This window comes from Stigmatopora argus, chromosome 3 (genome assembly GCF_051989625.1).
Source record: "Stigmatopora argus isolate UIUO_Sarg chromosome 3, RoL_Sarg_1.0, whole genome shotgun sequence".
In the NCBI taxonomy this organism is placed as follows: Eukaryota; Metazoa; Chordata; class Actinopteri; order Syngnathiformes; family Syngnathidae; genus Stigmatopora; species Stigmatopora argus.
In genome coordinates this window covers 3795168-3820796 of record NC_135389.1, presented here as the reverse complement: position 1 = coordinate 3820796, position 25629 = coordinate 3795168, and the positions used below count along the sequence as shown (strand labels likewise).

Here is a 25629-nt window from a genome sequence, read left to right as displayed (position 1 = left end):
AGTGAAACTGCTCATGTATATATATATATATATATATATATATATATATATATATATATATATATATATATATATATATATATATATTTAGGGTTGATATTTAACATTTAAATTTACGATGTAGAATTTATAGGGCGGTCCGGTGGCGTGAGTGGACCTCACAGCTTTGGGGTCCTGAGTTCAAATCCAGGTCATGTCCATCTGTGTGGAGTTTGCATGTTCTCCCCGGGACTGCGTGGGTTTCCTCTGGGTACTTCCGGTTTCCCCCCACTCCAAAAACATGCATGGTAGGCTGATTGGACACTCTAAATTGCCCCTAGGAATGAGTGTGAGCGTGAATGGTTTCTTTGTCTCCTTGTGCCCTGCGATTGGCTGGCCAATACTTCAGGGTGTCTCCCACCTCTGGCCCAGAGTCAGCACCCCCTGCAACCCTAATGAGGATAAAGCGGTTCAGATAATGAAAGTGAGAATTTATATTTACAATTTCTATGTAATATTTTAATTTACAATTTCGCACTCATTTAGAAATAAATACTGGAGTTGCTAAATATTGTTGAAAATATACAATAACAAAAAAAAGTGATTTTCACGCAACATTTGAAACTAAATATGAGAACATCTTGCTGTCTTTCTTTCCGAGCGCAGCTTTACAAACGTTTCCCAACCGTCTTTGAGGTGCGGCACACTTTTTGCATTACAAAAATCTCAAGGCACTCCACCAGTTGAAAAAGTCTAATTTTTTTCAACAAGAATTGTATTTTCAGCCAAACTGCAAGGTTTGCTCTAGCATCGCAAAGTGGCGTTTTGTCATGCTGGGTGTGCGTGTGGGGTCAACCAAACTTAACCAACATTTGGATTGGTTACATTTTTTCCCACGCAACTTGAGAGCCAATAGAATACAAAGAAGTGTTTTGAGTGATTGGATTGTAACCAATCGTATTAATGTTTGCGACTAATCGCCAAACCTCTAACATGCTGTGGGGGAAGGGATCGATGCTGTCGAATGGTCCGGACCGCCATCTTGAAAAGTGTCTACCATTGCCAACCATTTCACGTTGGTCACATCCCCCAATTTAAAATTTCTTTCAGCAGCACGTTCTGTATGTATTTACCCCCGGGACATATCCATGGTTTAGAATTATTGGAAAGGTATTCATGCGGAGGCTAGCCGATCACACATTTGTTGGTAGGTACACAAGCCGGCCCCGTGGAATAAATCATGTTTGGTGCTACATGAACGACTTGTCAGCAGTGTTTCTACAAAATAGTTGGCAAACGCATGATGTACGCTACTAAGATTTGAGTTATTAAACGATACAATATATGTATCGAGATGATGTGATACACTTGTTGTACAAGGACAAGGTTGGTACAGCTGATGGCCAGATTACATTGTTTATGATGATCGTTGCTGTTACTATTTTAGCAATTGTGTTTTGGAACACGGCGTGCTTGTTGCAATGCGAAGTGACATTTTACAAAAGCCTTCCCTGCTAATTAATAGAACATAGGCTTGTTTCTGTACCAGCTAGAACCGTACCAAAACACAACCTACTCAGCACGGTTTTGTTTGATTTTTCTCATATGGAGCTGGGCTTGTTGTTGTTGTTGATGATGATGTTGGATTTCTTAGTTGGGTTAACGCTATGCCGGGTGGATTACTTGTACAATGGTAGTTTTAAAAGCGGACTAAGCGAATTGTAACCCCCTGATAGCTTGGTGCTAATTGTCTCATCTCATTCTCTGAGCCGCTTTATCCTCATTAGAGTCGCGGGGGTGTTGGAGCCAATTCCAGCTGTCTCCGGGCCAGAGGCGAGGGACACCCTGAATTGGTGGTCAGCCAATCGCAGGGCACAAGGAGACAAACAACCATGGACACTAACACCCATACCTAGGGGCAATTTAGAGTGTCTAATCAGCCTACCATGGATATTTTTGGAATGTGGGAAGAAACCGGAGTACCCGGAGGAAGCCCACGCAGGCCCAGGGAGAACATGCAAACTCCACACAGGTGAACCGACCTGGACTTGAACCCAGGACTCCAGAGCTGTGACGCTGACGTGTTAACCACTCGCCCCACCGGGCCGCAGTGCTAATTCTCACTGTACATTAAGACTCCGTTGAACTGAAACTGCTCAGCGCATTTTCCATTTGCTTCGTCTTTTTCTGCCGTAGAAACAGTTATCAGGACTTCGTTGTGTTTATCATACCTGTGGGAGTTTTAAAAACCTACAGAATGTATTTTATTTTCTCCAATTATAGACTCCTGGAGGGCGTGTTTATGTCACGATTAGAAACGTAAACATTCATTCTCAAGATGGTTCCCTTGCGTCGGCGCGTGACGTCACGTTCGGCCGATACTTTAATTTATTTCAAAATAGAGAAAAGATAAACAGATAAAATGATGAACAAAATTATTTTGACGTCCATGAATGAAATTCAAGAAAGAAAACCTACTTATCTTGCATTAAACGTGAAAAAAACTCCCGTTCCCGTCACTGCTCGCTCGGGGCACAGCCATCTTACTGTAGTTAAACGTGCTCAGACTGGCCAGACGTGAACACTTAATTGTGTCTGCCTTAGCGTTTACCATGTCAGCACACCACAATAGTTAAGGCTACTCGAAGGTCTTGCGGTCGATCGTCAAAATATAAACCTTGATACCTGCGTAATGTGTATGCTATTATTGCACCCAGAGACTTGGTGAACAGTACGTATAGCGCTATGGGCATATTTCCTGCTTGTGCTTACGTTACTTCCTTTTTGAATTTGTCTACGCGCAAACAACACCCTCCCTTTCGGAACACAGAAAGGAAACGATTGTACATATGTGATTATGAAATAAACCAATTCCGCTTTGATTTTTTTTCTTTATATTTCTTTTTCGAAAGTGACAACTATTGCAGTAATATGAACCATCGGAAAAAAATCGAGATATTTCGACATTAGAAGCAATTTGGCCGCTACTTCTTAAACTTCTGGTAAGAAAATTGTAATTTCTGTAATTAAAAAGCATCGGCTTCTCATCAAGATAGACTTATTTCTTTTTTCAAATTGAATAATTGGATATTTTGCATTTACAAAGACAGGCATGTTAACTTCCTTATGATATTGACCCTAATAATGTGCTTTTGATTCATACAGTATCTCAGAAGTACCACTTGTGATGATTTTTCTTAAGAATTTCCCCTCAAAGTAACACATTTGTACTCCTTATTAAAACCATAAATATGGAGTTGAAAATTGGGAATCAGGGGCGGCTTATATGCGAGAAATTGTAAAATTCAGGGCAACTTTCAGGGTGCAGCTTATACACGCAGGCGGCTTACATGCGAGTAAATACGTTACCGTGGTACCTTGAGATACGAGCTTAATGCGTTCCGTGACTGAGCTCGTATGTCGATTTTCTCGTAACTCAAATGAACGTTTCCCATAGAAATGAACTAAAAACAAATTAAATCGTTACAACCCTCTGAAAAAACACAAAAAACAGGATATTGGAATGGAAAAACATTTGTATTTGTTCTATTTCGCCATCTATTAACAAAGTAACAAACAACTAGTGGTTTAATATTACTAAAATGTGTTTAATAGTTCTAAAATTAGACGGGTTTTGCGGAAGGGAGAGAGAGTGACAGGGAGAGGGGGGACTTTTTGCACAGCAACGCGCTCGTGACAACAAAGAAATTTAAATGAACTTGGATTACGATGCAGACACACTCAACTTTAATCTAACCTTACACTAAACTTAATTGTAATTTTGTTTTAATTTTTTTATACCTTTCTTCTCCCGGGTTGGCTCCATTTGCCCCGCCTCCACCCTAACTTTCAGATGCATCCTATCGAGGGTTGTTTGCTTTTGTATTCCTTTCAAAATATGCCGAAAATGATGCACACAAATGTCCTCACAATAGGATAACGCACCACCACTTGCCAACTTTCCCGGGAAGTAGTTTCAGTGTGAATTTTGACATATTGGTGTGTGTGGACTACCTTTAAATAGGTATGGTGTGTGTTGCGATTTCTCTCACCTTTATTGGTTATGGGAAGTTGCCGCATGTTATGGACAACCAGGAGCTCCAAAAGCTAATTTGGATGAAAAAATGATTACATGTATTAAGGCTTTAAAAAGGGGGGCCCGGCGGCTGAGTGGTTAGCGCGTTGGCCTCACATTGGGGGACAAATCGAGGTCGGTCCACCTGTGTGGAGTTTGCATGTTCTCCCGTGGGTCTGCGTGGGTTTTCCCCGGGCACTCTGGTTTCCTCCCACATTCCAAAGACATGCACGGTAGGCTGATTGGACACTAAATTGCCCCTCGGTATGAGTGTGAGCGTGAATTGTTATTTGTCTCCTTGTGCCCTGCGATTGGCTGGCTAATACTTGAGGATGACCCCTGCCTCTGGCCAAAAGTCAGCTGGGATAGGCTCCAGCACCCCCCGCGACCCTATTGAGGATAAAGCGGTTCAGAAAATGAGTGAGAGAGTGAGCCTTTAAAAAGAAATTGGCTTGTCCTGTCAATGCTAGGATTCTGTCAGTGTTTCATTGCCGCCTGTCAATCACACTCCTGGCGCTTGTTTACATTGATGGTAATGCATTTAGCATGTTTTCTCTGTCAACACAATCGTGCATGTTTGAGCCAGAATACAAGGATGGAGAAGATGGTGTGTTTCTTAGAGTTTCTCGGAACTTTGCGTTTTGTGCGTTTGAATCTTATTGTTACAAGCTTACAGATCAAACAAGTTATCCCTAAATTTCCTCTTGCTTAGGACAACTATGTTTTGGAAATTTGACCTCCATGCCACATCCCACATTGACACGCTGCTGGAGAGGGACGATGTAAGACTTACAGATATCATGGATGAAGAGGATGTTCTGCAAGAGTGCAAAGCCCAAAACCACAAATTGGTTGACTTCCTTCTAAGACCAGAGTGCATGGAGGACCTTGTTACCTTCATTACGCAGGAACCGAGTACTGATGTGGAGGATAATGTCAAATACAAGTAAGATTATATTGTACAAACTACAGGTTGATTTCTGTATTTATTTTTCAGGACTGATTCCATTATAGGCGACGTGGAAATTAAGTCATTACATTTTTCAAATTGATTTTGACATAATGATATTGACATCATCCATAGATTTGTAGTATATCTAATTATATAAACAAAAACTTAAAATTACGTCACTTTTGGTGAAAAAATGAGGATTGCCTTTGATAACTTTTTACATTTTTCTGAATATTCTGCAAGGCATATGTTGTCAAACTGAGCGATAGCATGTCTGATAAATACTTGGATAACAAGCCCACTTCTTTTCTTTCGCACCAGAAATAACTTTCTTGGCGTCCATAATAAAAAATAAAGGCTAAAGTTGTACTATGTACACTCAAATACAATCGAGAAACAGCGTGATAGAATTACGTGCCAACAAGGGTCGAAGGCAGCGTGGAGACCCAGCTCCCTCCTAGCCAATTAGAGGCCAGCGGGGAGCAACTCGGTATCACGCCAATCTCAAACTGAAGTACAGGATGCTGTGTATTTACCTTTTGAGGGTCGTTTGAATTTTTAAGATTTCACTTTATGCAACTTGAAATTATTTTGTATCCTGAGACAAAACTTTCCCATTGAGGAATTTCATAAGCTCCTACATAGAGACGTTCTTTAGTCGAGATACCAATGTAATTGTTTTTGACTTTTAATGTTTGTGTGTGTGTGTGTGTGTGTTTTCATGCGTATACTACTGGCTGTGACCTGTCTTCTAAGCATGCCTCTAATGCTGTTGCTGTCATATATACCTTCCATATGCCTGTTTTTTGCCAAAGGTATCCCAACATATCATGTGAACTGCTTACATCAGATGTCAGCCAAATCAATGACAAATTAGTGGAAGATGAAAAACTGCTGATAAAACTCTATGGTTTTCTCCAAAATGAACCACCTCTTAATCCACTCCTGGCCAGCTTCTTCTCTAAGGTCCTTTCTATTCTCATAGGACGTAAACCTGAACAGGTGAGCATTTGGGGAAATTTATAAGACCCATGGTGTCAAATAAAGACTTGGAGCACACCAGAATTATGATGAAATGTTTTTATGTGTCTAGATAGTAGAGTTTCTCCGAAAGCGGGAGGATTTTGTAAACCTAGTGATCAAACACATAGGGACCTCAGCCATCATGGACCTGCTTCTCAGGATGCTCACGTGTGTTGAACCACCACTGTTGCGACACGATGTCCTTAATGTGAGTAGTAGGATTGTCTAATAGTTAATTCTGATTCACCCCATGTGCACTTAAAACAGACAAATTTACACTATTTTAATCCTTGATGTCTTGACATGGATGAATATGTAAACTTGATTTTGTTTGTTAAATGAATTGTATATTGTCATTCTCAAAAGTGATTGGGAGCAAAAGGTTCGGCTGTGCTGGTGGTTAGGATGACTAAAAGAAGCAATTGTAAATGGTGATAATAATCATCAGAAATCATTGACTACATTGACACTAGGTCAGAGGTGGGCAAACCGGTCCTCGAGGGCTGCTGTGGGTGCAGGTTTTTGTTCCAACCGATCCAACATAAACAGTTTAACCAATGAATGAGGTTTCTGCCGAAACAAGAAGCACCTGACTGCAATCCACTGATTGCACTTCTGGGATACCAGATTAGTGGAAAGGTTTCCTCTTACAGGTTGGAACGAAAACCTGCACCCATTGCGGCCCTTTCTGGAATAGTTTGCCCACACCTGCTTTAGGTTAATTCAGAGTAAGTAAGGTTTGTTTCTACTCTTTTTGTTCTTTAGTTACTATGAGCAGTTCAACATCATAAACAGCTATGTTCACAGGTTTCTAGTAGTTAGTTTGAGTTAGTTAAACATGAACAGTATAATTCTTATTGTTTTCAAATCAGAGCCAGGGCATCGTTTGTGTGTGGATTTAAATCGGTTACGTATAAGATGTGAGTGCTTTTCGAACGCTCACATCGCACTCATATAACCAAAATGTAACAACACATCAAATTAACATTGCCAGAAATTCATCGTCGTAGACTAGGGATCGGCAACCCAAAATGCTGGAAGAGACATTTATTCATTTTCTGAACCACTTATCTTCACAAGGGTCACGGGGGTGCTGGAGCCTATTCCTGCTAACTACGGGCACCAGGCAGGGGACACCCTGAATCGGTGCCAGCCAATCACAAGGCACAAGGAGACGGACAACCTGTCAGTCTCACTCATACCTAGGGGCAATTTAGAGTGTTCAACCAGACTACCATGCATGTTTTGGGGATGTGGGAGGAGTGCCTGGAGATAACTCATACAAGCCCGGGGAGAATATGCAAACTCCACAAAGCGAGGCGGGCGCGCTGACCACTCGCCTGCCAGGCTGCCCTGAAAAAGTCATATTTGGATGAAAAAAAATGCCTGGATCTGCCAAAAAACTAAAAGCCCTATATAAGCCTTATATTGATGGCAACACATGCGCTATGCATCTATATTGGCCTACTATAAAAATGACTAAGTTGGCTACATATACATCATGAGCATTCATGATTACCGTATATACTCGCATATAAGCCGCCCGTGCGTATAAGCCACACCCTGAAAATTGCCTTGACATTTTTGAATTTTACAATTTCTCGCATATAAGCCGCCCCCTGATTCCCAATGTTCACCGCCATATTCATGGTTTTAATAGGGAGTACAAATGTGTTACTTTGAAGGGAAAATCTTAAGAAAAATCATCACAAGTGGTATTTCTGAGATGCTGTATGAATCAAAAGCACATTTATTAGGGTAAATATAATAAGGAAGTTAATATACCTGTCTTTGTAAATGCAAAATATCAAATTATTCAATTTGAAAAAAGAAATAAGTATCTTGATGAAAACCTGATGCTTTCTAATGACAGAAATTACAATTTTCTTACCAGAAGTTTAAGATGTTGTGGCAGCCATATTGCTTCTCATGTCAAAATATCTCAATTCTTTCGATGGTTCATATTACTCCAATAGTTGTCACTTTCGAACAAGAAACACAATGAAAAAAAAAATCTATATTAGCGATTTAGCTTAGCGTTGCGATGTTCTTTGATAGCGCTCATCTGCCCAGATACTCCGGTCAGAGAGTGAGACGAAAGTATACATGATTCTTCAGCTTCTATTATATCCATTCCAAGTAATTGACAATGTAGAGCAGGGTTGGGCAAACTTTTCGGCCCGGGGGCCACATTGACTTTAAAAATTTGACAGACGGGCCGGGTCAGCACAAGATACGATACATATAAAAAACTGCATCCGTTAACAGTACATATGAAACATGAACAGAAAAAAAAAGGACTAAAGTATTAACACACTCATCACTCATCTGGGATTTATGGGGTGCTTTCTTGGTTTTCATCAGACTAAAGGTCTGTTCACACACATATGTAGACCCAAATAACACCAGAATCCTCTGTGCCATCTTCTGGATGTTTGGAAATTTGGCTGCACTTAATGAAGCATAAAACTCAGACTTTCAGGGAGTTGAACCTGTCACATTGGAGATCAATCAGTTCCAACTGCAACTCCTGTGGAACCGTTTCCGCGTCTTGTGACACCATGCATGTCATCCAATGATTTCCTGTATTTTTCACATACGGGGGCCTCTTTTAACGCAACCAGTGTGAGAAAATGAGCAAATGACTTGTCTGATATTTGCTTGAAGAATAAAACCAGCTTGGTTTTGAAGGCGGAAGGTTTGCTTGCATTTCATGCACAAACTGTTTTTTCTCTTGTAGCTTCACATTCAGCTCATTCATGTGTGTCAGGATTTCCACAGTAAAAGTTAAATGTTCAGAAATGTTTCCAATAACGAACTAATCTCCTGTTTGAGCTCCCACACACATTTACATACTTTTACTAGACTAGTGCGCCATCTATCGGGGAAACGAGGGTATTGCAGGGAAATGAATGAGGTCATTGATTTTTACTACGTTGGCGGGCCGGATTAAAAAGCCTAAAAAGCGTATGTGGCCCGCGGGCCATAGTTTGCCCATGTCTGATGTAGGTGATGTTGGTGTGTTCTTCTTTGACAACACATTACAGTCAACTTTGATGAACACTGAATCAAACTCCGCTGGAAACGTTCGCAGTGCTCTCTACTAAAGACTACAACTCAAACTGCAACTATAGGACCCCAATCTGTCCCCCTAGGTGCCTGAACGAAAAGAAGGATATAACCTGCCGTTTAATGAAAATAACGGAAAACATAGGAAATGTATAATAATCAAAGTGGATTTTTTTCCCTTCAAATTCAAGACTACTCGCGTCTCGTCAGTCAGAGCACGTTTAACTAGGTTTATACTTCGGCGCCCTAGGTAATATGGCTGCCTGGGACCCAGGTAAGATGGCTGTGCTCTGAGCAAGCAGTGACAGGAACGTGTTTTTTTTCACGTTTTATGCAAGATACGCAAGTTTTTTTCCTTGAATTTCATTCATATACATCAAAATAAATGTTGTTTAGCGTTTTATCTGTTTATCTTTTCTCTATTTTGAAATATATGAAAGTATCGGCCGAATTCGCTTACGTCGTGACGTCACGCGCCGACGCAGCGACCATTTTTGTCCTGACGTCATCGTGTCACGGCGCCGTCAATTTGCAGTTTTTTTTTCATGTCCTGTTTTTTATGCGCATATAAGCCGTACCCTCGATTCTGTCATCATTTTTTGTCCGACAAAAGCGGCTTATATGCGAGTAAATACGGTATATGTTTATTTTCCCTGCGGTGCATTCTGTAGAGAACGAAGCACAACGTGACTGCTCTGTTGTACAATGCTGCCTCAAATTTAACTATTTTACAATATCAATTGGTCTTATGTTTTTTCACCTGTGTGACTTGTCCATGTGATTGCCCATTGAGTTCGCCTTTCGTCTCCCCGCCCCTTGTGTATCTCCTGTTTGCTCCCTCTTGTGTTATCCAGATGTTTATGATTGTCTCGTCAACCCATGTCTGTCTATTTAAACTCTGTGTTTGTCAGTCCTGGTCGGATCGTCTGCATTGTATGCCTATGATTCATGATTCTTGTTTCCCCGCGTTAGGGTCCAACTACGTCCCACGCAAACACAGCCCTGCAAATTGTGACAATCAATGAATTAGGTTTCATTGCTTTATATAAATGAAGGAAATGCAACAAAGAAGTCTGACATTTTTATGTCGTTTTGAAAATTGAACGTGTGTAACGTGCACCTTTGCCATTTGTGGTTGGTTTTCCACATGTTATTTCCCACTTTGCAAAACAACGGCAGCAGTAGTGGAGTTTGAACATGCAATCCACTTTTTAAATCTATTTTTGCGCTCCTAATTTCTCTAGAAGTAATGCAATCACAGTTTTTCTCTCTTTCCCAACTGGGTCCTCGCCTGCAAATTTAGCATGCGTTACCTGGAAATGTCTTTCTACGTGAGTCTTTTTGTTATATACAACTTCTCGCTCCAAAGCAAACATTCAGGCAATCATTCCGCATTGGCAATGAATGCAAATGATTTGGTCCAAGAAATGTTCAATCTTTTGTTTTCTCAGTTATTTTTTTTTCTCTTTTCCCCTTGGGATCCTGGGCCCATCACACAGTCACCGGTTTGTTTAGAACAGCGACCTGCCTAGCATTCTGACCTGCTGATAGAAACGTGTCGCAGGCCATGACGCAAATCTTCATTGACAGAAATGTTGAAATTTAATATTTATTCTACACATTCTTACAGCATTGAAAAACGTTAAGAATGTTTGTTTCATGTTTGTCCTCCTATAGAAACCATATTAAAACAAAAAAAATATTTCTCTACCCCATTTTCATACATTTTTGAAAAACCTCAAGGGATCCACTTGTGCAGTGCGGCTCCAGAACCTATGGTTGTCGAGCCCCGTACATGACCGCTACGTGGGGCGATGTTTACTTCCGTAAACACCGTGCTATGCCACTCGTCGTTTTTCTTTGTATGTCCATGTCTCTCGTCATTATTGTGTTGCTTTGTGGACTTATTCACTAACATTAGTACCGGTTTAACAAAAAAGAAAAAAAGAACAGAATTTTTCTTTCAGAATACATGGGTACCTCGAGATACGAGCTTAATGCGTTCCGGGACTGAGCTCGTATGTCGATTTACTCGTAACTAAAATGAACGTTTCCCACAGAAATGAACTAAAAACAAATTAATTTGTTCCAACCCTCTGAAAAAATACCAAAAACAGGATATTGGATTGGAAAAACATTTTTATTTGTTGTAATTCGCCATCTATTAACAAAGTAACAAATAACTAGTGGTTTAATATTACTAAAATGTGTTTAATAGTACTAAAATTAGACGGATTTTGCGGAAGGGAGAGAGAGAGGGACGGGGCGACTTTTTGCACGGCAACGCGCTCGTATCATAACAAACACATTTAAATGAACTTGGATTACGATGCAGACACTCAAAAATAAGTTTAATCTAACCTTAAACTAAACCTGTAATTTTGTTTCCCGGTTGGCTCTATTTGCCCCGCCTCCACCCTGACTTTCAGATGCATCCTATCGAGGGTTGTTTGCTTTTGTCTTCCCTTCAGAATATTCCCAAAATGATGCACACAAATGTCCTCACAATAGGATAACGCACCACCACTTGCCAACTTGCCCGGGAAGTAGTACTCCTCTCGTATTAGTGAACAAGCTCTGCTATTCGCACTGACTAATGGGAAAAAACAACACTGAAAAAAATGCAACGCTCCACCCAGTGCTCGTAGAGACATTACACGAAGGAGTCGCGACCAGAAAGACAGTGCCCATGATGTTCTCATGAGCAGCCTCTCGCATCCGCTGTATACTTGTATATCAAAAATTGTCTCGTATCTCAAGATAAATATTTGCTTGAAATTTTACTCGTATCTCAAATTGCTTGTATGTCGGGGCACATGTGTGTCGTGATATTACTGTACTTGTTTTAACTAAATTCTCTCCTATTTCAGTGGCTGAATCAGCAAAATATAATTGAGAGCCTTGTGGATATGGTACAGCCCTCTCAGGATGAAGATGTAAGTGTTACATTATTATTATAAATATCACACTGTGATACTCAGTTTTTAGTCAATGTAGCTGAAACACTTGCTTGAAGTGATATTGACAGTTCACAATCATTTGTCTAAAAAGAGAAAAAAGGTGTATGTATACTTTAAACAGGGACTGGGTGATATGACAAAAAAAATTATCACCCAAAAAAAAGTATATCAATAATTAGCTCTAATTGTCACATTTTTTTTTCAAATTGGAAACTTCAAACTTTGGTGAATAAGTGAATAAGTAAATAAATTATTTTCCTCGTTATTAAATTATAAAAGTAACTCTGTTACCTTCCTTTAAAGAAAAGAGAATATAACATATGATTTCAAAAAGTATTTTTATTGTTTTGTTGTGCAATAAAGATAGGACAACTCCCTCATTATACTATGAAAAGTAATGAATAATGAAACCTGCAGAAATTTTGACAAGTGTCTATTTGTATACATTTGCCTTCAAACCAAAAGTTTCTTTGCAGTATGAAATAAATAAAATAATAAACTAAATACGTCACGATTGGCAAGCAGACTATTTTCATCCTCACAAATAGAAGCCTAAATATGTTTACCTCAAGTGGCCGTTTGAACAAAAAAGTTGGATGAACTTGACCCATTTTAATCCACGTTAACAAGTAAGAAAAGAATTACAGGCTGTCCTAAACCTCCTAAGATTTCCATTTTTATTTTCTCTTTGATATTTAGGCTAATTGGGACCTGATGAGTGTAAAAAAAAGAATGATGTAGTTTCTGAGAAAAATGTTTTCCACATCATAAGTGGACCCCAGGCCCTTATAGTCCAAAATTTAACATTGCAGTCATCTGACAACCAAAAATGTGATGTTCACACACGTGGACGCCAGGTCCTAGGAGGTTAAGATAATTTTCAATAAGGTTGCTGTTTGTGCACGCACAGTTTAGGATGCTTAAAAAAATAGAAAGCAAGGAAACAACTTTGATCTTATAGTGGGTCGGCTCGCTGTTGTCATGCATCTCATAATCGCTCATTTTGGCTGTCTTAGTTGGCTAGCTTTGTATTTTGCTAATCTTATAAAAATCCAAAACTTATATAAGCAGTTTTGACTAAAATCGAGCATATTCCTACCACACAGCTTAAGAGAAATAAGGTAAACAGTTAGCCTCACACCTTGACGGGGGAGACCTTAACACACCAACCCGTCTTCACAACTATTGAAAGGGTTGCCTTTAAAATTTTATTTTGAATAATTACCTATTCCTGTGATTGGATGGAAACCATTATCTCAATCCCTGCTTAAGTGGAGCAGATAACAATGGAGTAACTGTGCTCTCAGGTGCTCGAGGTAAACCGCAGTTCCGTTTAACTTCGGGCCGTTTAGCCAATAGGAAATTCAGTAAGCCTGAACAGTTTAAAAACAAAAAAACAAAAAAAACATCAGACTTAGTTTTGTTATACCCAGGGTGCCTGCCCTTTTGCATGCCACTGCAGGGAATGATTTTGCTGACAGATGAATTGGTATGACGAAATGTGGTAAACCTGAAACCATACAAATACTTTATTAATTCACATTCGGTATTATTATTATTAACAATAATATCAAATGATAATTGAATGATTTGTTTTCATATGATTATTCATTCATTCATTAATCTTCCATACTGCGCATCCTCATAAGGGTTGTGGGGCATGCTGGTCTATCCCAGCCAACTTCAGGCGAAAGGCAGACTATCCCTAGACTGGTCACCAGTCAGACGTAGGGGACACAGACACACACAAAGCCATTTTCACTCATAATCATACCACCCCCAGCGGGATTCGACCCCGCGCCTGGCCCCACCAAAGTCAGGCGAGTGAACCTCTACACCAGGGGTCGGGAACCTTTTTGATGGAAAGAGCCATAAACAATTCATATTTTCAAATATTATTCCTTGAGAGCCATAATCAGAATTTAAAAGTATAAATATATGAAAGTGTGGATTTTTTTTAGTCGTTTCACCACTTTTAAAGTCAGAAAAAGTCTTTTGAATTCCTTTGACAACATTTTTTGCTGTTGCTAATCAATAAGAGGATGTATGCAGAAGTGTAATGAAAAAAATATATTCAAAAGGCGCTAGAGGTAATGTAAACGCCACTGAACCGACGTGATGCTCCTATTGATTTGTACAGGGCTCAGCTCTCTCACCAGAAGTTTCCATATATTACCTCACAGGTTAGCGTAGAGCCAGATGCACCAATTAAAAGAGCCACAAATGGCTCCCGAGCCATAGGTTCCCTACCCCTACTCTACACCATTAGGTGGCTACATATGATTATTACTTGTTTTATTTGTAATATTCTTCACAGAGACACTCTAATGCCTCACAGTCACTATGTGAGATCATCAGACTGAGCAGAGACCAGATGTTCCAGGTTCAGGGGTGCCCACAACCCGATCCATTACTGGCAACACTTGAAAAGTATGTTTTGTTAATGTATACAGTCATTTGCAAAACCCCAGGGACAATGTGCTGCTCTTCTGTTGCTGGGGTGTAATGTCTTTAAATCACTTTTTTGGACTTCATGCTGTCTGCTGCATTTTTTGGCACAGGAAACGTACCGGTCTTTCCTCTTTTCCCACCAAAATAACAGTGAAGCCAAGTGCTACATACACATCATCATATTTTCTCCATTTGGCTTTTGTGTGACTTGATTGTTTGACTCACTATCTGCGTTGCTCTCTGCCTTTCTTTCCATCCCTTAAAAAAAACTTTCCCATGGTGTCGTTGACTCGCTGGATAGTTCTGCTCTGTGCTGTTTGTTCTTCTTTGGTGCCGTACTCCCTGAGCAAATTATAACAGTGCGCCACGGCTAACCACCGTGTGAATGTGCAATGACACTTTATTCTAGTCTGGCAAAAAAATGTTTTTCTAGGCACAAGCTTCCAGGTAATGCTTCGCGCTCTGACTGACGCACATTACAGCACTTTAGTGCAACAACCTCCGATCTTTCAAAAGAATTGTCAGGGAAAAGCAAAGGGGGGGGACTTTGTATATACAGTGGTACCTCGTCATACGACCGCTCGTCATACAAAATGCTCGTCTTACGGGGGAAATTTCGATCGAATAATTTGCCCGTGATGCGGTCAAAATTTCGTAATGCGACCAAGCCAGGTGGTCATGGCATTTTTTTGCATATCTTTCGTGTATAACAATATTTACGAGCACCGGATGAGCTATTCAGACCAGGAAACGCACAACGCGCATGCGCAGGGAAAAGAGGGCTTTCTGGGTAATGAAGTATACTCGTGCTCGAAACAGCATGCTACAAGCTAAAAGGAGCCGCTAGCCAGCGCCCCCGAAGCTCCCATGAGCAGCGGTGCGATCGCTGATAAGACTGCTGCTCGTTGGCAAGTGGTCGTGCGTTCTCCGATTGTGAGGACATTTGTGTGCATCATTTTCGGAATATTTTGAAGGGAATAGTACGACAGCAAACAGCCCATCGATAGCGAACGTGAGGGTGGAGTGTTTGTTCTGTTTACGAGTAAACCACTAGTTATGTGTTACTTTGTTAATAGATGGGGAATTAGAAGAAATAAAACATTTTTCCAATCCAATATCCTGTTTTTGGTGTTTTTTCAGAGGGCTGGAACGAATTAAATTGTTTTCCATTCATTTCAATGGGAAACGTCCGCTCGAGTTACGAGAACCTCGTCATACGATCTCAGTCTCGGAACGGATTACGATCGTATGTCGAGGTACCACTGTACATACACAAGGAATGGTGCTGCAACAGTAGGATCATTAACACTCACTGCTCCCCGGATTTAGAGCTATTGGCAGTATGGTGCAGGCCCTTCTATCTACCTAGAGAGCTAACAATTGTCATTGTAATGGCGGTTTACATCCCACCGGATGCTAATGTTAGCATGGCACTTAGCCTCCTGCTAGCAACTGTAAACAAACAGCAGCTTGACCACCCCGATGGAGTCTTTATTGTCGCTGGTGACTTCAACAAAGCATGTTTAAAGACTGTTCTGCCTAAGTTTATCCAGTACATGAAGTGTCATACCAGAGGAGATAAAACTCAAGACCATGTTTATTCTAATATCAAACATGCTTATAGAGCCACACCCCTCCCTCATCTAGCTGAATCAGACCATCTCTGCCTGTCCCTCACCCTGGTATACACCCCACTCCGGAGGCTAACAAGGCCACAAATAAAGATAATAAAAACATGGCCCGAGGACGCCCTTTCTCAGCTGTAGGACTGTTTTTCCCGCACCATTTGGGAACTTTTTGAACACCACAACCTCCAGGACTACACGGACACTGTACTTTCCTACATCAAAAACTGCACGGACAACGTCACTGTTAATAAACGGATACAGGTTTTTCCTAACCAAAAACCCTGGATGACCAGTGAGACACAGGCACTCATCAAATGCCGTAACACTGCCTTCAGGTCAGGGGACAAAGTAAAATACAGCGCTGCCAGAGCAGAGCTGAAGAGAGGCATTAAAAAGGCATATACAAGGAAAATTGAGGAGCACTTTGCAGGTACTCAGGAGGAACAACTTAAAAACTAAGCTTCTGGTAACCTTCTATAGAGCCACTGTGGAGAGTATCCTGATATACTGCATTACAGTGTGGTACGCTGGAAGCACGGCAGCAGACAGAAAGGCCATGCAGAGAGTGATCAACACTGCCCAGAAGATCATCGGCTGCTCTCTGCCCTCACTGAATGACATTGCCAGCCCTCGCTACCTCAGCAGAGCCAGGAACATTGTCAGGGACCAATACCACCCTGGTCACAACCTGTTCCAGTTGCTGCCCTCTGAAAGACGCTACAGGTCTCACAATGCACGGACAAATAGACTTAAGGACAGTTTTTTTCCCACAGCCATCAGGACTCTGAACTTGAGTTAGCACAACACACAATCCCTTCTGCGCAATAACCTCAGGGTGTGCATTAACAATGTGCAATATCTTAGAAATCTGTGCAATATTTTAGAATCTGTGCAATATTTTAGAATTCAACTAGCCGGGATGTGACTTTTTATACTTTTAGACTATTTGTTTTTTATTCAAAATTTTTTTTGAGGGAAAACACACTTTGAAAAGCTTGGAGTAGCACCACCAATTCCGTTATACGCAGCTGTGTATGATGACGATAAAGGCATTTGATTTGATTTGATCATGCAAATTACAAAAATCAGATTTTTAACAAAACTAAGATCTTTTCAAACAAAAATTAATGCATTATTGTCAACACTATTGTATACCAAATCCCTTTTAAGAGTTGAAAGTAATCTTTATTTAATAAATGAACTCCCAAAATATATAAATGCGCTGTCTGATGTTATTATGCATGTATTATCGACTTTTGAAAAGTACATGTTGGCATTGTTGTTTTGAATCCGAAACTGAGAACGGTGAAGAAAAAAGACATATCAGCAACTGAAAAAGAGAAAATTGTGAAATTTTCATCAGGTGGTGAAACAACATTGACAATTTTGAAGAAACTTGGCAGGGTTCATCGTACCATCAAAAAGATTGTGAATTACTCAATAAACAAAGGATTCAAAGATGTTAATGAAAGAGACAAATGACAGCTCAATTGAGTTCCAAGAAAAAATCCTTTCTTGAGCAGTAAAACTATCTTTGACAAGGCTGGAATTGCTGGTGTGAAGAGAGTCAAGAGATGTCGAATTTTGCAAACTCTTGGCAAAGTGAGAAAAGCCATTAACAGACCACCACTGAACAAGAACCACATTGATAGAAGACTGAACTGGTGCAAGGAGAATTTAAAAACAAGATTTGAAACTTTTGTTTTTACAGATGAATGCAGTGTTTCTCTTGATGGGCCAGATGGATGGGCAAAATGTTGGATTGCTCACGAAGGCACCCCTCCAAACAGATTCAAACGGCAACAGGGTGGTGGAGGTCTTATGTTATGGGCTGGAATTGTGGACAAAAAGGTCATAGGCCCCCACAAAGTTGACGATGTAGTCAAACTGAACATCACAAACTACCTTCAGCTTTTTGAGGATATATTCTTCAAGTGGTAAAAACCACAAGAGTCGTGCATTTAAACAAAAATGCATTTTTATGCAAGACAATGCACCTTCCCATGCTTCCAAAGGAACGCTGGAGTATTTGGCTACAAGAGGCTTTTCCGGAAACAAGTTCATGAAATGGCCTTCATCATCCCCTGACTTGAATCCTATTGAAAATCTTTGGGCAATTGTCAAAAAAGAGCTTTATAGTGGTGGGAAGCAGTATTCCAGTAAAGTTAAACTTTGGGCCGCTTTAGAACCCACTGTGAACGGCATACCAGCAGAGACAATTGGCACTTTCACACGTTCTATGGACAAGAGACTCATGAAGCTTGTAGAAAACAAAGGGGGTTATATAAATACCGTATTTTCCCACCTATAAAACACCAGCGCGCAGTCTTAGTTGCGGGTATCATTTCAGTTTTTTGTCAATACATTGGGTGCTTCCTCGGAAAAGGCGCTAGCATGACACTAGGCTAGCGTGTGTTATGCTATCCATTAGCATACCTATTTTATGCTAGTCGCTAGCGTACCTATGTTATCCTAGCCACTAGCGTGTTTTTTTAAAGACAGCATGAGCAAAACTAAGTTTGATAATGCTTTATTGAGGTAAAATATACACTGATATAAAGAGTTCGGCATTCAACATGCTAGGCTCCACTGTCAGTCAGAGTTGTGTATTCCAGGAACTTAATTCTAGCTTTCGCGAAAGCTCGAACAACAGTGCTGGCCGAGACTTGAGCCCAGTCATCCACAATCCATTGTAACTTGCGACATGCATCACTCCCAAGCCTTTGATTCTCCTTGCTGTTATATCGGCATCGACAATTCATTCCAAATCGTCACGTGAGTAACTCGTGTGACTCTGCCTGCCCGAACTACTATGTTGTCCACCCGTTAACAAAGCTGTTAAATTGTGTTCAATCCATGGTTTCAGTCCATTTTCCAAGCGTTCACACCCGTATTTTGTTGTCATTCACGTCAGGCATTTCCTCTGTATAGTCCTAATATGCTGTTTCTTTGAGTATTGAGTGTTTTTGAGGGTTAAAAGCGCTGCAAGCACATGGAAGTCAAATGCCTTGCCACTCCCCTGGGATGTTTTGAATTGATTTACCGTAATGCTTGGAATGTGCAAGGAGTATATTTTTAGGGTGAACGTCCGCTGGGTTGATCGCAATAAGTAGCGTGCCGGCAAGAAATAAAACCAGTCACTCAAGTGGAAGCGGTCAGGGCCATACAAAAATTGAATTTAGTGCACAGACAAGGCGCACTGACCGATTGGGCGCATCGACCATTTTAGAGAAAATAGTAGACTTTTAAGTGCGCCCTATAGGTGTGAAAATACGGCATGTGAACAGCCACTTAATGTTTCAAGACAAGATGTGATTGTTGTTTTGCCATTGAAAACAGAATGTATGATAAACATTTTTCTGGAAAATTTTCAATAAATTGTGGTTATTAAAAAAATAGTGTTATGATGCATAATAACACAGTGCAGTTGTATATTTTGGGGGTTACTTTGTTAAATAAATATTTGCAACTCTAAAAAAAGAATTTGGTAGACACAAGTGTTGACAATAATGCAGGAATGTTTGTGTTTGAAAAGATCCATTAGTTTTGATAATACACTAACACCTCGATACTTCGCGCTTGGTAATCACTGCTTCACTCTTTCGCGGGTTAAAAATTATTCAATTAAAAAATATTAAAAAATAAAATAAAATTCCAACAGATGCTACCCGCACCACCGAGGAACGTTTCAGACAGCCAAGATTCAAGCCGATTGGCCAGCACCCCTAGAGATCTCGGATGACAATTGGCCAGCACCCCTAGAGATCTCGGATGCCAATTGGCCAATTTAAAAAAGCGACTCAATTGGACATGATGAAAGTGGGAAATAGCTTCGCGACCATAGCCTGAAAATATGGACTTAATGAATTTACCTTTCGCCATATCAAGAAGGAAGAGACTTACATCCGTAAAACTGTCTCGATATCATTCTCGAAGGATCCCAAAAGGGTCCTAACATGCAAAATAAGACCATCGTCAGAATGGAAAAGATTCCTGGCAAAAGAATATTAGCCTGGATGCAAATATTATCCGAGATAAGGCTAAAGCTTTAAATGAGTTATTGTGGCTGAAACTGGTGACAACGACGAAAAAGACGGCGACGAAGATGATCCCCTGCCTGGTACCTCAAGCCAGACTAGCCCACGATGATGGTAAAGCATTACCTGGCTGAAAAGTGGTTCTCTTCATGGAATGTGCAGGAGGTCATGCGACTGATCTACATTATGAAGGGGTACAGGTAGACTTCCTTCCCCCCAAAACCACCTCCCTTAAGCAGCCCATGGAGCAGGGGGTCATTAGGGCCTTCAAAGCCCTCTACTCTAGGTCAACTATGGAGAGTCATTTCCTCCATTGACGAGAGTGACGAGACCTTCAGCATCAAGACGTATTGGCAGGACTACAACATAGTTAACATCCCATTACCTGCGATCATCGAGGGATTACTGTAATCAGATGTTTGTCATTCGCATAATAACTTCAGACACAGTGTAGACGGTCCTGTGAACTTAGCTTAACTCAGCTTTTGTTGCTTCGTCTACTTTGCGTTAGCTCCTTCTTTTGCTTTGTTACAGTGATTAAGTTTTCATCCAGCACTCCGCCAACTCGAAAGCGTATTGTCCGTTCACTGATCAGGGCTCATAGTCCTTCGCTTATGTCTAGGCACAATTTACGACACTCCAGATGTTCATATCTACTTGATGTCCCTTAAAAATCTCCTTCTTAATTGCTGTCAAACACAAATACAACAGTTACAACTTCAACCTCAATTTAGTTCACTTCAAAATTGTCACAAACTGTGCGTAGTTGGACCCAAATGCAGGGAGGCAATCAAGGACAGGGAAATAGAGTGCACTGACATAACTTTTATTAAACTTGGCAAGGATATGTAGAAAATAACAAGGACTCGGAATCAAAAAATAAAACCAAACCTGACGGGGATGACATGGGAAAAACGAGGATCATGGAACGATCCGACCATGACTGACGAGCACACAGTTTAAATAGACAGACATGGGTTGACGAGACTATCAGAAACATCTGGGTCATACAAGAGGCACCAAGAAGTAGATTCACCAGGGGTGGGGAGACAACAGGTGAACTCAATGGGCAATCACATGGACAGGTCACAGGGGAAAAAGCATAACAAAACCAAATCTTAACAAAATAAACTCCAACTTTCACAAACCTGTTTCCCGCAGATGTGGTTCGAGATGAACATAGGAATGCATTTGAAAGACATTGTGGTGCAGTAGGAGCGACTCCCAAACATGAATAAAAAGGAGAATGCACATTGAACAACATTTATGCAATCACACAATTTCAAATACAGTGGTACCTCGTCACACGACCGCTCGTCATACAAAATTCTCGTCTTACGACGGAAATTTCGATCGAATAATTCACCTGTCATGCGATCAAAATTTCATGATGCGACCAAGCCAGGTGGCCATGGCACAACAATAACAATATTTACGAGCACCGAATGAGTTATTCAGACCAGGAAACTCACAACGCGCATGCGGGGGGAAAAAGAGGGCTTTCTGGGTAATGAAGTATACTCGTGCACACAACGCCGACAGGCAATGGCACTCTTTCTCAGAATAAAACTTTACCCACAATCAATACGTGGGTAAGCTCAGGTGCTGCATTTCCTGTTATTTTTATCTAATACGAGGAGTATTATATTACTTCTCGAACGATGCTCATAAGAACATCAGGGGCACTGGCTCGCAACTCCCCGCAATAGTATCCACGGTAGCAACTCTATCATAGGCGCCGTTCGAGGGGATGCGAACACAGATGCTACAAGCTAAAAGGAAGCTGCTAGCCAGTGCCCCCGAAGCTCCCATGAGCAGCGGAGCGATCGCTGATAAAAGACTGCTGCTCGTTGGCAAGTGGTCGTGCGTTCTCCGATTGTGAGGACATTTGTGTGCATCATTTTCGGAATATTGTGAAGGGAATAGTACAACAGCAAACAGCCCATCGATAGCGAACATGAGGGTGGAGTGTTTGTTCCGTTTACGAGTGCGTTGTGTGGGGGGAAAAAAAACAAAGCCCCCCGCCCCTTTTGTACCCCTCTCCCCTCGGTGAAATCCGCCCAATTTTAGTTAGATTAAACACATTTTATTTCTATTAAACCACTAGTTATGTGTTACTTTGTTAATAGATGGGGAATTAGAAGAAATAAAACATTTTTTCCAATCCAATATCCTGTTTTTGGTGTTTTTTCAGAGGGCTGGAACGAATTAATTTTTTTTTCATTCATTTCAATGGGAAACGTCCGCTCGAGTTACGAGAACCTCGTCATACGATCTCAGTCTCGGAACGGATTACGATCGTATGTCGAGGTACCACTGTAGATGATCCTAATATCCTAATATTTTTCATAGCAGTTGATTAAAATTTGACATTAACAATATATTCTCTATTCAAGCTCACTCCTTTGTTGTGTTTATTTAATCACAAGTAAAAATTCCCTGTTTAAGGCTGGTTATTGGCAACATTTACACCTTGTTCTGTCAGTGACAAAATTGGAAATATGTGAAATGTTATATTTTTAAATTGTATAAGTCACCCCTGAGTATAAGATGCAGGTCCAGCCAAACTGAAAGTAAGGGTGACTTACAGTCTGGAAAATATGGTATGTTATTAATGAGAAGAATGATGATTTAGGCAGTGAATTCAAACCCACAATTATTTAGGATGTAGATGTGTTGAACATTTATAATTGATTTTTGTGTATATCTTCAGGCAGACCACAGTGGAGAAGCTCCTGTCTCATATCTTCGATAAGGAGAGGAATGAATCAGCAATTGTCAGTGTGATCCAGATCCTTTTGACATTGTTTGAAACAAGACGACCAGCGTATGTCTTGTGATCTTTGCCACTGTCTATTTTATTTTTTTACATGCCAAAGGTACTACTACTACACTACTAGCGTGATGCAGTTATTACATTTTCTGAATTGACACAGAAGATCTTTGCCGCTGCAGCACAGCAGCCAAGCTTGAATGTGTCCAGAGTTGCAACAACAGATGTTTTAAATCAGGTGTGAGCAAACCGGTCCGTAAGGCCCACCGTGGATGCAGGTTTTGGTTCAAACGATTCAGCACAGACAGTTTAAACAATGTTGTTTCTGTGGAAACAAGAAGCACCTGACTGCCCTTGTGAAGACCAGATTGGTGAACAGATGTGCTTTTGATGGATCGGAATTACAAGCCGCAACCACTGTGTGCAATAGTTTGCCTATCCCTGTTTTGAATCCTGAACTTTTGTATGAATTTAAAGTTATCTACGGCCGTTACTCCTAAAATTCATCAGAAGTTGTCTTTGTCTTTATAGTGTTTATCAGTTTTGATTCAAATATAATGAGACAAAATAAATACTGTGATTCGGGGAACCAATAGATCGTATTTTCGGTGTTAACCAATTTTATTCTCAATTTTTGCCATTACAATTACAGTTAAAGCGAACAAATACATAAAGTAGTAACTAAGTAAAATACAATGCTATTTTACCCAGCCTCACTGAGAATGTTATTGGTGTTTTCTCCTCAAGTTTTGAGGGCCATATGGAGTGCTCCCCCAAAATGTCCAACCCTTCATTCTCTGTCAACCAAAGCATCTTGGAGGCTGTGAGACCAAGATTGAAAGATTTTCATCAACTACTGCTGAATCCCCCAAAGGTAAATTCTGACACAGTGTTGTACTTAGTACTACTTTCTACTACTCATTAAGTTAGTATGTTAAAATGTAACATAGTTACTACAGGGCAGTGCCGTGAATTTTTTTACAATTTGAACAGTTTATTTGGATAATGGTGTAGAACAGGGGTCCCCAAACTTTTTCCTGTGAGGGCCACATAACCTTTCCCTTCTCTGATGGGGGGCCGGTGTCAGTTTGTATAAGAAAAAGTGTGACGATCGTAGGGGAGCTTAAAAAAATTATTGTTTTCCAGAAAGCCACACATAACCAAATAACCCTTTCCAGGTTCTTTACAGAAAAAAGTCAGGAAACAAATAACACTATTAATGAAATAAATAATAACTAAATAACCCTCTCTGAGTTCTTCACAGAAAAAACAGGAAATAAATAACACTATTTATGAAATAAATAATAACTAAATAACTCTCTGTGGGTTCTTCATAGAAAAAAAAGCCATGGAACATTAACTTTCTGTTGTGCCATGCACAATCTTAACAGATAAAAGTTCAGCTCAGTTGTCAGAGCAGAATCTCTCACGTCAACACTTTGCAGCACAGTGCTTGCTGGTGAATTAGGCAGTGGACTCGTAATGGGGCGGTGAGACCCCTTTTTTCCAACTCCCGGTTCATGCGTCCCATTAGACCGCGAGTTTCACCCATTTTTCTGAATTTTTTTTTTTTTCCAAATAGGAAATAAATCCGATAGCATCTCTGGTATTGTTCAGAGGGCTGGGCCAAATGTGCTGACGGGCCGTATCCGGCCCGTGGGCCGTAGTTTGGTGACCCCTGGTGTAGAAGATAAGTCTAGTCGATAACAAAGTCAACTCAATACTTTGCATGCCAATATCAGTTGGCACATGTGATGACAGAGTTGAACAGTATCTAGAGCAGGGGTCTCAAACCGGTCCTCAAAGGGCCGCAGCGGGTGCAGGTTTTCATTCCAACCCAACAAGCCGACACTTTTTGCAAGTGTAATCAGTTGATTGCAGCCAGGTGCTACTTATTTTAGAAGACCCTGATTGGTTAAAATGCCGACACTGGATCGGTTGAAACAAAAACCAGGACCCACTGCGGCCCTTTGCGGAATCGGTTTGAGACACCTGATCTAGAGGGTGTTGTATGAAAGTAGGATAAAGATGACCAGGATAAACACAAGTCTGATTGGCTTTTTTTGGCTGTACTGGTTGCACAAGTCCATGAAATCCATGCACTACAATGGACAACACTTTGGCTTCGGTGTATAGCTTATATATACGTGCATGTTACTCTGGTCAAGTAATTGGACAAGCAATGTTTATTAGCTTTGCATTATAACGGCAGGCTTAACATTAAAACCAAATGAATGAATAGAAAGATTGTTAAAGTTAAAAAGTACAGTTAAAATAAGGTGGAGCTATTAAAAAAAAGTCTTTGTTTGCATTTTTGTTAGCGACAGCTAAAACAGATTGTCAGCTCTCTCACAGGAATAAGTTTATCCAGACTAACTGCACAGGCTAAATCACTGTGGTTACTAGTCCAAGATCTCTTGGCCTGCTTTTGTGCAGCCAATTTGACGTATAAAATATCCAGGATGACCAATATTTACAGACTGTTAATCCCTTATCCTGGTTTTGCACAATAACCCCTTGGAGTTCTTGACCAGCACACTCCTCATGACCAAACTTTCTCAGCGGTCTCAGGTTTGAATTTCATACTCCAGACAGCATGTCTCGGCTCCTTCCACTGAATTTCAATAGGAGATAATTACGCTTTTTAAGAAGGCCTCTTGTCAGTTTTTTGCTCTGCTGTTT

General features: G+C 40.6%; 1 protein-coding gene across 8 annotated transcripts in view; it reads left to right on the top strand.

The window, feature by feature from the left end:
- Positions 1–979: 979 nt before the first annotated feature.
- The window catches only part of ppp6r3 (protein phosphatase 6, regulatory subunit 3), a 69681-nt gene continuing 45031 nt past the window's right edge, over positions 980–25629 (top strand). For 4 of the 8 annotated variants that reach the window (XR_013299679.1, XM_077596868.1, XM_077596867.1 and 1 more), the window contains exons 1-8: positions 981–1186; positions 4767–5000; positions 5822–6008; positions 6100–6237; positions 11969–12034; positions 14376–14488; positions 22888–23001; positions 23695–23821. Coding sequence is in view for 7 of the 8 variants with exons in the window: in XM_077596868.1 (XP_077452994.1) it covers positions 4774–5000; positions 5822–6008; positions 6100–6237; positions 11969–12034; positions 14376–14488; positions 22888–23001; positions 23695–23821 (972 nt within the window). In the remaining variant the exon portion in view is untranslated. The other 4 variants (XM_077596866.1, XM_077596864.1, XM_077596865.1 and 1 more) reach the window with 3 other exon arrangements.